This window comes from Chanodichthys erythropterus, chromosome 3 (assembly GCF_024489055.1).
Source record: "Chanodichthys erythropterus isolate Z2021 chromosome 3, ASM2448905v1, whole genome shotgun sequence".
Lineage (NCBI taxonomy): Eukaryota > Metazoa > Chordata > Actinopteri > Cypriniformes > Xenocyprididae > Chanodichthys > Chanodichthys erythropterus.
This window is the reverse complement of record NC_090223.1, coordinates 22573504-22585591: the sequence shown is the minus strand read 5'-3', so window position 1 is coordinate 22585591 and position 12088 is coordinate 22573504. Positions and strand designations below refer to the sequence as shown.

At 35.9% G+C, this 12088-nt stretch overlaps 1 protein-coding gene across 1 annotated transcript; it reads left to right on the top strand.

Annotated features, from left to right (window-relative positions):
• Positions 1–2070: 2070 nt before the first annotated feature.
• On the top strand, positions 2071–11540 carry zgc:103625 (methyltransferase-like 26 B). The gene is made up of 7 exons (XM_067381391.1): positions 2071–2167; positions 6415–6617; positions 6973–7135; positions 8311–8370; positions 8490–8557; positions 8714–8792; positions 11484–11540. Exons 2-7 carry the CDS (start codon positions 6418–6420, stop codon positions 11529–11531), a joined length of 618 nt encoding a protein of 205 aa, XP_067237492.1. The 5' UTR covers positions 2071–2167; positions 6415–6417; the 3' UTR covers positions 11532–11540.
• Positions 11541–12088: the final 548 nt, after the last annotated feature.

Sequence of the window (12088 nt, the reverse complement as noted above, 5' to 3'; positions counted from 1 at the left end):
ATGCATCGCGAAGGAGGGGCAAAACTTTATTTAAAATCTTCCTGTCACAAAAGCTGTTTCATAAAGGGATAGTTCAGACAAAAATGAAAATTATGTCATCATTTACTCACCCCCAAGTTGTTTTTCTCCTCTGTTGAACACAAAATTAGATATTATGAAGAACGTCAGTAACCAAACAGTTTCTGGTCCCCACTGACTTCCATTGTATTTCTTTCATACTATGGAAGTCAATGGGGACCAACTTTTACCAATATTCTTCAAAACATCTTTTGAGTTCAACAGAACAAAGAAACTCATACAGGTTTAGAACAACTTAGCGATGAGTAAATCATGACAGAATTTTTAATTTTTGAGTGAACTATGTAGGCTATTTATTTAAACTGAAATACAGAAATAAAAACCTTCATGCATGAATTAACAAAAAGTCTCTAAATTTAGATGCATTACAAAAATTACATAAAAGTTTCTCAAACAAGTCCTAGAAACGCTCTTAATCCCACTGACAGAAATTAATATCTCCTAATATTTAATATATTAACTTTCATTTTTAATGGACCTTGTCAGACTTTATAAGAAGCATTATTCTCTCTAGAGAAGGCATTGCCTAATATTATTTTTTAGTAAAAAAATGCTATAGCATAGAATGCAATGTTTTATATATATATATATATATATATATATATATATATATATATATATATATATATATATATATATATATATATATATATATATATAAATAAAATATAAAGTAATAATTCAGAAATGTTCTGCAGGTATACACTATACTTTCTTAGATGTTTCCTAAAAGATGGTCTGAGACTCAAATCCTTTTTATTATAAACTGCCCTTAAAAGTGGAATTTTTGGTCATTAAATTTGGTTGGATCATTAAAGTAAGTTTAAGAAACAAAAATATTGTATATATGTACATGTGAAGTTCTCTTTAGATGTCAGTTTTTCTTTCAAGGAGCTTGGGCCATCTTGATCCTGGAAATGGCCACTATGTGTGCTTAAACCAAGCAAAATTAAAATAAAAAACTTTAGTTGTTTTAACCCATTTGTGCCCAAATTTTTCTGAATGGTTTCATGAATATAGTCCTGTTAATAGTGTCCTATGTGAACATGTTCTGCATTTATTTTCCCCAGGTTTTTGTTCAGGTTTTGTTTTCTTAAAAAACATGTTTGAATGTGCAAATTTGTTGTATGCACCCCTTAATGTAAAATTTGAAGAATAACATTTATGCATCTAACTCAAATTAGCTGCTTTCAACAGATCAACAGATCAACCAAAGTTGAAGAACATTAGATGTGAACACAAAAAAGTTGCATCTAGCTTATAATCTCTTGAATATGAAAACAAAACAAATAACAAATCTGTTTGTTTTAACCCATTAAACACATTATACCTCATTTCCCCATGATATATGTACTTACAAGTCATTTGCCCACTGGCAACTATAGTTGCCGCTCGTACTTTTGACTAAGTACAAAAAACTATAGATCTTTTTTAAGATTTGTTTTGTTTGGATGATTCTAGAGACCCTCATGATTACATAGACATATATATATATGTCAACAAAAAACATGAAGATTACTTTTCTTTGGGAGGGTTTGCCTTCACTATGCGTCCTGGAAGTAGGGGTTGAAAATTGAAAGCCTCATGTCACAGGAAGGAAGTGAATACCTTTTTTTTGTTCCCGAAATCCTTTATTTGGATGTTTTCTTGCATGTCACTGAGACATAAAACATGGAAAACATCTAGAAAAATACTTACAAAAGAAAAATGACAACCATAAACTGTGGCAACTATAGTTGCCGGTGGGCTAAAATGGGTTAAAATACCTAGTAGTGACACTTGGAAACCATTAGGGTTGGATTAACCAAAGTATTAAAAGGATAGTTTACCCGAAAAAGAAAATGCTGTAATCACATTATTTAATTATTTATGTAGCTCAACAAAAAGGTTAGGTTATTTAAAGGTATAATGTTATTTGCATACTTTGTTTATCTTGAGGCAAAACATTTGCCATTTGGTTGTGCAGAACATAAAGAGGAGGAGCGGACAGAAGCTTCTTACCCAGGTAATCTCCTGACCCATCTGCTGTTCATCAGCGCTCACTGAGCTCTTCACTGGACTCACTGCACCGACTCAACAACAGCGCAGCGTGAGTATCAGCAACGTTTATCATGTGTCGCTGAATTCTGTTCCTAAAATGATTAGCTATGTTATTTGTGTTACCAAAAAATGAAGGACCTTTTAATTAAAAGTGGCCGATGATTTCTAAATTCATGGAAATCAGCCTATGTTTGTGGCATGTCATGTAGTCTGGAGGGGCTGTAGTATGGAATAGATGTCTCGAAAAAGACAGATAACAAATATCAAAGTATGTGCGTAACTTGTTGAAATGCATCAAGGCACTATCAAATGTAGCCTAAGCTTAAAATTTTATGTGTGACATTAAATAATGTGATTACAGTATTGACATAGAGCAAATATATATATGTATTAGAAAAATATAGGCTGTCACATAATGTCCCAATCTTGTTTATATTTCATGGCATAATTCACACCTCTAAAATGTGTAATAATCTAAATACAGACAACAAAAAGTAAGCACACTTCAAGCACTGCCGTAACTGTAATATTTCACTGTAACAGTAGCTGGAATCTTAGCTATACCTATATGATAAATCAATGTTAAATGCTATAATGCTATATTATTATTATTATTATTATTATAGTATTTTTTCATTACTTTAAAGTCTGCATGAAACGAACGTTGCTCTAGTTTTTTCTTGCCTATGGTGACATATATCCGAGAGAAACTGCGGTCCCACTTTATATTAAGTGGCCTTAACTACTATTTACTTACATTTAAATTAATGATTTGATACAATGCACTTATTGTGTACATACATGTTTTTACATTGTACATATATTTGAAAAACACCTGCATGTAATTACATCTGTAATTAATTTCTATAATTGCATTTATATTACACTGTTGACCCTTCCCTTACACCGTGACCTTACCCACCCTTAAACCTACCCATACCCAGGCCCGGATTAAGAACACATTGGGCCCTGGGGCTATAGCAACACTAAGGGCCCCCTTTCATATGATTGCCATGCCACAGTGTCTTGTACCACAAGAATTTTTTTTTTAATTATTATTATTTTTATATTTTTTAAAAATTCCTTTTATCAAATCATTTTATATAAGCACACTAAATATTCCATGCTATTAACATATTTTAAAAAATATTTAACATATAAAATATTTAACATATTTTAAAATTATATTGCATATATTGCTGACACAATAATTCTTTCCTCTGATTAACACAAAATAAACTATTTTGAAGAATGTGGGTAACCAAACCGTTGATGGTCCCCAGTGATTTCCACATTATATATATTTTTTTTCCTACTATGGAAATGAATGGGGACCAGCAACTGTTTGGTTACCCACATTCTTTAAAATATTTTCTTTGTGTTCAACAGAAGAAAGAAACTCATTCAGGTTTAAAACAACTTGAAAGTGAGTATGTGATGACAGGATTTTAATTTTTGGGGTGAACTATCCCTTTAAGCACAAGGGTCCGCATGCTATTAGGATGCTGTCACTTTAAGACCTGCACGCGTCCGATTTTCTCAACTCACTTCAGACATAACCAACTGTGTTTATGTAAACCTTTTGTGTATTTGACAGTATTATAGCGCAATCAGACGCGAAAGATGAAGTCCAGTAGTCAGGTGCTGTTTGACAGGCTTAAGTGTGTGTGCACGCTTCGGGTGTATGGGGTTGGGGTCAGAAAAAGCGCATCTCAGAACAGCACACGAATGACAGGTTTAACTGGCTTTTAAAGCACATGCAAATAAAGAACTTGTGATTGCGAATAAGTGCAGTGTCCCGTGAGCAGGCCCGGATTAAGAACACATTGGGCCCTGGGGCTATAGCAACACTAAGGGCCCCCTTTCATATGATTGCCATGCCACAGTGTCTTGTACCACAAGAATTTTTTTTTTAATTATTATTATTTTTATATTTTTTAAAAATTCCTTTTATCAAATCATTTTATATAAGCACACTAAATATTCCATGCTATTAACATATTTTAAAAAATATTTAACATATAAAATATTTAACATATTTTAAAATTATATTGCATATATTGCTGACACAATAATTCTTTCCTCTGATTAACACAAAATAAACTATTTTGAAGAATGTGGGTAACCAAACCGTTGATGGTCCCCAGTGATTTCCACATTATATATATTTTTTTCCTACTATGGAAATGAATGGGGACCAGCAACTGTTTGGTTACCCACATTCTTTAAAATATTTTCTTTTGTGTTCAACAGAAAGAAACTCATTCAGGTTTAAAACAACTTGAAAGTGAGTATGTGATGACAGGATTTTAATTTTTGGGGTGAACTATCCCTTTAAGCACAAGGGTCCGCATGCTATTAGGATGCTGTCACTTTAAGACCTGCACGCGTCCGATTTTCTCAACTCACTTCAGACATAACCAACTGTGTTTATGTAAACCTTTTGTGTATTTGACAGTATTATAGCGCAATCAGACGCGAAAGATGAAGTCCAGTAGTCAGGTGCTGTTTGACAGGCTTAAGTGTGTGTGCACGCTTCGGGTGTATGGGGTTGGGGTCAGAAAAAGCGCATCTCAGAACAGCACACGAATGACAGGTTTAACTGGCTTTTAAAGCACATGCAAATAAAGAACTTGTGATTGCGAATAAGTGCAGTGTCCCGTGAGTAACTCTACCGCTGTGTTAACGTGTGATGTGAATGTGTCGAGGTCGAGATGTACGGATGCGGCACCAGAACTGCAACTGATAAAATGTACTTCAAAGGCAGAAAGTGGAGACAAGTCACACGACATTGGTGTTCGTCAAAAAAACAGTAGGAAAGTTAATTCGGGATTTTTACACGGGTGATGATGATGAGAGAAAAACACTGACATTCTGAATTCAAACGGCAATAAAATCAACCGACTCGTCCCTGTAAATGTTGAAAACACCTTACGTTTTAATGAGAAACAATTACTATCCGAATAGGGCTTAACTCGTAATAAAAATAATAACTTGATGCAGCTGCTATCTCACCTTTTTCAACGTGTAAAGCACGCAGATCGGCGACGGTGTCGGGTGAAGATAATTGTGAGCTGCCGCTGCACGCGGGGTCTTCCACTGGCTCGGATGTTTTATGTGAACCGAAGCAGTTAGTTTTGTAATTTTTGCTGTAAGATTAGCATCCCTTTTCTCCCTTTCAAGCTTATTTTTCATTTTTTGCGCAACACTATCACTTTTTTTAATCATTTTGAACACCAGCGAGGCTGAACAAGCAATAAAGGCCAATTTTCTAGTCTACATGCGATGCGATAGCATAATGCAAAGAGGCGTTTCCCGGTGTCATGTCGCGAATTGTAAAGTGATTTTGATTGGACAGTGATTTATCAGTCAGGCACATTTTCCAATCATTTTTTCTTGTTATTTATTAGACACAAATCAACCACCTTTGACTTGTCAATCTCATTTCCTCCAGCCAATCACGGGCCCCCTCTACCCGCGGGCCCTGGGGCTTCAGCCCCACCTAGCCCTTATGTTAATCCGGCCCTGCCCATACCACCAAAGCTTTCCCTAACCTTACCCGTATCCCAATTCAGTAGCAGAAAAAGTGTTTTTCAATTCAATATGAACCGAATAAGTACATTGTACTTATTTTTTGATGTAAGTACATAGTAGTTAAGGCCACCTAATATAAAGTGGGACTGAAACTGCTTCTCGAACAAGAAAAAATTTAGGGCAGGACTTGATTTTGCACTTGGGAATTGATTGGATGGTTGTGGTTTGCTATTGGTCGATTTCATGTGAGTGACAGGTTGCCCCGCCTTCGCGCCAGTAAACACATCTTCAGAGAACAGAAAAGATGTCGGTGCAAGAGGGAGGGGAAGTTATTTTGATTAAAGATTATGAGGATGTGAATTTAAAAAATGCATGGGTAACTCATTTATAATAAAAACTATTTTCAAAAAAACAAACAAGAATTGTCCATTGGTTCGTGGTGACTTTAATTTTCGTTCACAAATGAAAATGTCACAATTCCAGCCTCACTGATCAATGGTGCCAACCGTCCATTTGCCCCTGACAGCAACATAGTGTGGCCCAGATCCGGCCCACATCTGGTCTGCGTGTAATCCACATTTACCAGACACTATTTTGCTGTCTGGAGGGCCTTTGAGGTGATTTTGCGAACTGTTTCACACGTGATTGGGTTTTATTTACCACCACAGCCTTGTGGCAATGGCTTTGATCAACCACTAACTGTACATAAAAATACATTTTCAACATTTAGCAAAAGTACAGTAAATATTCTTTCTGTTGCAGACAATGCTGCTCTCGCCGGCGGCCGAGCGGAGTCAGGACAGCTTGCTGTCGGTACTGTGGGAGATACTGGAGGATCAGTCTCATCACGAGCTGTTTGGCCTTGAGTTGGGATCTGGCACAGGGCAGCATGTGGTACACTTCGCTCAAGAAATGCCCTTCGTCACATGGCAGCCGTCAGACATCACGGAGGAATCGCGAAACAGGTATACCGTATACTGTATATATACAGTTACTGTTATTGTAAATGTCATACACTCTTAAAAAGATATTTTCTTTATTGGCATTGATGGTTCAATGAAGAACCTTTAAAGTCCATTAAAGGTTTTAATGAAATTAACCATCAACATCCATTTTGTGGTATGAAAAGATTCCATGGATGTGAACATTCCATCTTTCCATTCCACAAACGGTACTTTATAGATCACTGAAAGGTTCTTTGGGGAACCAAAAATGATTCTTTGTTTGACATCACTATGAAAACCCAGTTCTGGAACCTTTATATTTAAGTGTGTATTATGGAATGATCTGGGTTTGTTTAGTGTAATGTCTCTGCTGCAGTATCAGAGCTTACATTGGGGCCACCAAGGCGAAAACAGTGCTGGAGCCTGTGTATCTGGATGCCAGTGCACCCTGGGAGAAGTGGGCAGGACTGCCACAAAGCTCCTGTGACATTATCATAGCAATCAACCTGCTTCAGTACAGCGCCTTCAGCACTGCAGAGGTATGACACCTACGTATATACACATACTGATCTGCTTTTTATGGAAGCTTGTTTCCGCCACTAAATAAAAAATAATTTTCTCACAATTGTTAGTTTACATCTCGCAATTCTTATTTCTTTTCTCAGAATTGCGAGATATAAACACAATTGCGAGAAATAAAGTCAGAATTGCAAGATATAAACTCACAATTGCGAGTTATAAAGTCCAGTTATGAGGAGAAAAAGACTTTTTCTCAGAATTGCGAGTATATATCTACGGAAGAGGATTAGGGCCAAGCAATAAAAATAAAAACCATCTCGAGATTAAAGTTGTTCAATTTCAAGAAAAAAGTCGAGATAAAATGTTGAGAATAAAGTCATTAAATTACGAGAAAAAACTCGTTAAAATTTCAAGAAAAAAGTCGAAATAAAATGTTGAGAATAAAGTCATTAAATTACGAGAAAAAACTCATTAAATTTCAAGAAAAAAGTCAAGATAAAATGTTGAGAATTAAGTCATTAAATTACGAGAAAAAAGTTGTTAAATTATGAGAATTCGTAATTTGTTCTCGTAATTTAACGACTTTTTTCTCATAATTTAATGACTTTATTCCCAACATTTTATCTCGACCTTTTTTCTCTAAATTTAAAGAGTTTTTTCTCTGAATTTAACGAGTTTATTCTCAACATTTTATCTCGACCTTTTTTCTCGAAATTTAACGAGTTTTTTCTCGAAATTTAACAACTTTAATCTCGAGATGGTTTTATTTTTTTTATTATTGCTTGGCCCTAATCCTCTTCCATATATATCTCACATTTCTGACTATCCTAACTATAACTCACAATCGTTATAAAGTCAGAATTGCGAGAAATAAACAATTCTGAGAAAAAAGTCAGAATTGCGAGATCTGACTATAGCAGAAAAATTGCAATCTTTTCTTCCCTTTTGTAACATATATCTGAGGGAAACGGCTTCTCGAACAAGAAAAAAATTTAGGGCAGGACTTGATTTTGTCCACTGGGAATTGATTGGATAGTTGTGGTTTGCTATTGGTGGATCTCATGTGAGTGACAGGTTGCCCCTCCCTCACACCAGTAAACACATCATCAGAGAAGTCACTGCAAGAGGAACAGGAAGTTATTTTCATTAAAGATTATGAGGCACATGAATTTAAAGAAAAATCTTGTATCCACAGGGTGTGTTTAAAGGATCGGGACAGATACTAAAACAGAACGGCCTTCTAATGACTTATGGAGTGAGTTTGATTAGTTCTACATGTTGTCCAACATGTTTTTGATCAACAATATAACAACATTTATCATAAGAGAAATCTCACTATAAACATCATAACCTCATGGAATGATTGTCTCTCAGCCGTATGCTATCAATGGCACCATCACTCCCATCTGCAATGAACAACTGGACCAGACGTTACGCCAGATGTGGGTTTTCAAACTGAGACTACTTTTTCCTCTTTATTTCAAGATTCAATATTCTGGTATTAATGCATAAATATGAAACCTGTAGACACATGTTTCAGGTGCACTGCTTACAAACCTACTGTCTTACTTGCCCTGTTTTACACAAAATGTCACTAGGAATCCAGAGTGGGGTCTTCCAGACATCGATGTGCTCAGACAGCTGGCCTTCAGTAATGGAATGAGAATGGAACGAATGGTGAGGGACGCTTAATTATGCAATTTTGGAGCCTTAAAGGGGTAAAATTATGCTTTTTAAAGTTTTCCTTTTTTTTAGTGTGTAATTTGTCTGCATGTGTAAGAAACGCAAACTCAAACGCCTCGATGCAAGTCCAGATATTACTTCCGCAAACGTCTACATCATAATGTGGCCTTTGATGCCCAAAGGCACGCACAGAGAAATAAGATGAGGCTTCAGTGAATTGTAATGTTGTGGCATTTTGATATTTGTTCCGATCAATCAAGATCATGATCGATCCCGAAAAGCACCGTTAGCCAATTTTGGTCGCAAGTTCCGTCGTTATCAGCACAGTTCAGTGAGGTGAGTCTGTGTTTCCTGAATCCCTAGTTCCAACGAACATATGCAAACAGCATCGCAAAGTTGTGTGGTTTTAACGACAGCTCACGACCTGCGGTTAAGAAGTATAAATTCCGTCAAATTAATACAGCACATTGTGCCCTTTTTTTTTTTTTTTACAGAATTTTGAGTGTATGTCTTTTATTTTGAATATATACAAATATAATTGACATCTTTTCGTTTGTCAAGAGAATTAAAGCGTCATTTTTTAAGAGTACGTAAGAACGAGCCTATGATTCAATCTGGAAAAAAGCAAAATAACTGAGAAAAATGAAAATTAGTCCTTGTTGTACGGGAAACGCACCCCCGATTGAACATCTGCATTTTCAGAATCTGAAAAGCTGACGACATTATTAACCATTCGAGTTTACAACTGCTTTCGAAGACTTGGAAGTTGAAGCTCACGATTATGGTAAGGGTGTTACATTTCCGATACACGCTTCAGGTTTTCGGCCAATCACAAACACAGTCATCTGGCCAATCAGAGCACTCTGGGCTTTACCAGAGGAGGGGCTTTGGAGAAATCCGAGTGTTTCAGACAGACTGTCAGTCGAGGTTCTGCAATAATGTACAGTTCGTTAAAATGTTGTTTTAATGATGCCTATTTTTTTTTTACCTTACGACAATTAAAGGATTTTCACTTTAAAATGAAAATTACCCCAAGCTTTACTCAAGCCGTCCTAGGTGTATCTTTCTGATAAACAAAATCAGAGTTATATTAATACATATGTTGACACATCCAAGCTTTATAATGGCATTGCACGGAAACCACCTGTTTGAAACTCAAAAAAGTGCATCCATCATCATAAACGTACAATGCCTTCCATATTCAACTTACGAAAAAAGCGACTGATGTCACGTCAGTTGCGCTTTTTTCGTAAGTTGAATATGGAAGGCGATCTGGCGGATGCTAGATATTTTACTTCATAAAACGGTTAGTTCCTGTCCTTTATTCTGATTGGTCAATAGCTGTTTTATTCACAATAAAACATGGCTATGACCACTTCACTCAACAGTTCTGTGTATCACTACACAACACCCTTAGCAACCACTCTTGAAGCTTACTATATTATGTAGAAGAGTATTGTGAGAAAGAGATTGAGTGAGCGAGTTTAGTAACTGCATTCAGATTTAGCATTTTCCTTCAGGTCAGTCCTATGTTCATAATAAAAAATCTGTTTAAATGTCCGATGTATTATCTTGTCCTTTTAATAGTTAAGGGGTTTTCCCGTGACTGACAGCGCTAGTCAAAGCTTTTCTCAGTTGTGTCTTGTTCTGTGTTCACAACAATTCGGTCTTTTCAATGTAAAAGTCTTCGCTACTGACTGACACACTCATAAAGACAGTCTTTGCTGCCATCTAATGGCATAATAATGTAACTTCTGTTGCTGTTCACGGTCAGGGACTACTTTTTCCGGCGGAAGGAAGGCTTTTAGAAAAAGTTTACTTCATGAAAGTTGCAATGATACATATTTCTGGATTTAATATTTGTATTGTGTGGTAACCATTTTATAAAAGCAATAAGGTACGAAAGGCTAGTGCTGTATCGTGAATAAGTCACGGCTGAAGGGGCTCCACGTCATGCCTAACAACGCCCTTCAACCGTGACTTATTCACGATACACACTAGCCTAGAATACCTAATTGCTTACTTATAACTTGTTAAATGTGGATATATTTTTTACACAAATGCATAGCTTCACTTTAGAAGGACATTATTAACCTCCTGGAGCCGCGTGGAGCACGTTCATGATGAATGGATGTGGATGAAGTCATTTTCTTCATGCTCATTGGTCCTGTTCACTGCCATTATAAAGCTTGGATTTGTCAGGATATTTATACATATAACTCAGATTGTGTTCATCAGAAAGAAGAAAGTCATACAGCTAGGATGGCTTGAGGGGTGAATAAAGCTTGGGGTAATTTTCATTTGAAAGTGAAATTTTTTTGTAATTCTCATTCTCAGTGACGATTATTCATATCACAATACTAAAAAAAAAAAATGATAGATAGATATATATATATATATATATTTTTTTTTTGTGTGTGTGTGTGTGTGTTTGTAATGGGATTTAGGGGGTGGAGGCTTTTAATTGGTAAATTATCATGAAAATAACCTCACAACACACTAAATCTTGATCTTGGTCATAAATACAGGCTTCATTTTCTTTAAGCCAAAAATAATTTCTCATGATGATATTAGAAAGATGAGCAGGACGTTCTTGACAGTTTTCAGGAGATTCAATTATTCCTTTTGACCAAAAGTTTCAAAACCTGTTATTGATATTCTGTTATTTACTTCATTAATCAACAGATTGAGATGCCTGAAAGCAACAAATGCCTTGTCTTCAGAAGACTGTAGGGAATCCGTTCATTCAGAGCACATGGATCCAGTTTTCAGGATAAAGCAGCAACAATGCTTCACTTTCTATCATTCACTCATTTCCACATTGTCTGTACAGCAAACAACACAGATTGAACAGATTTACATTGTTTTATTGTGCACATACTTTCAGAGACAAGAAAAGAAACATTTCCACTAATGTATGACCAATAAAAGAACAAGATATTTATTAAATATGATTTTAAAATTGCTTCTTTTTAAGATGAGGCGGATCAGTATGGAACAAAGATGAATATTAATGGAGTTACAGACATCACCGGTTTTTTTGAGCATGTAACAAACATGCAGCGTTCTTGTCATTCAAAAGCTGTCCATCTCCATTCAAAACCACCCACAGCCACCGTTAAAAATAGACTTCCTTTGTCTGCCATTGATTTGATGTTCAATTTTACACTGCAATTAATTAGTGATGAAACTGCAGCTTTGAAATTGATTGATTCATCTGGTTCTGAACCCCTGGCTATGCCATTCTGTGAAGATCCACATAGAGCAAAGACAAACGCACATGACGTCTG

What these genes read in the sequence shown, in the direction of transcription:
- zgc:103625 (XM_067381391.1), top strand. Translation starts at nt 6,418, where the DNA reads ATGCTGCTCTCGCCGGCGGCCGAGCGGAGTCAGGACAGCTTGCTGTCG. An exon ending in GACCAGACGTTACGCCAGAT is followed by an intron (nt 8,558 to 8,713) that starts GTGGGTTTTCAA and finishes AAATGTCACTAG; the next exon opens with GAATCCAGAGTGGGGTCTTC. An exon ending in GAATGAGAATGGAACGAATG is followed by an intron (nt 8,793 to 11,483) that starts GTGAGGGACGCT and finishes ATTAATCAACAG; the next exon opens with ATTGAGATGCCTGAAAGCAA.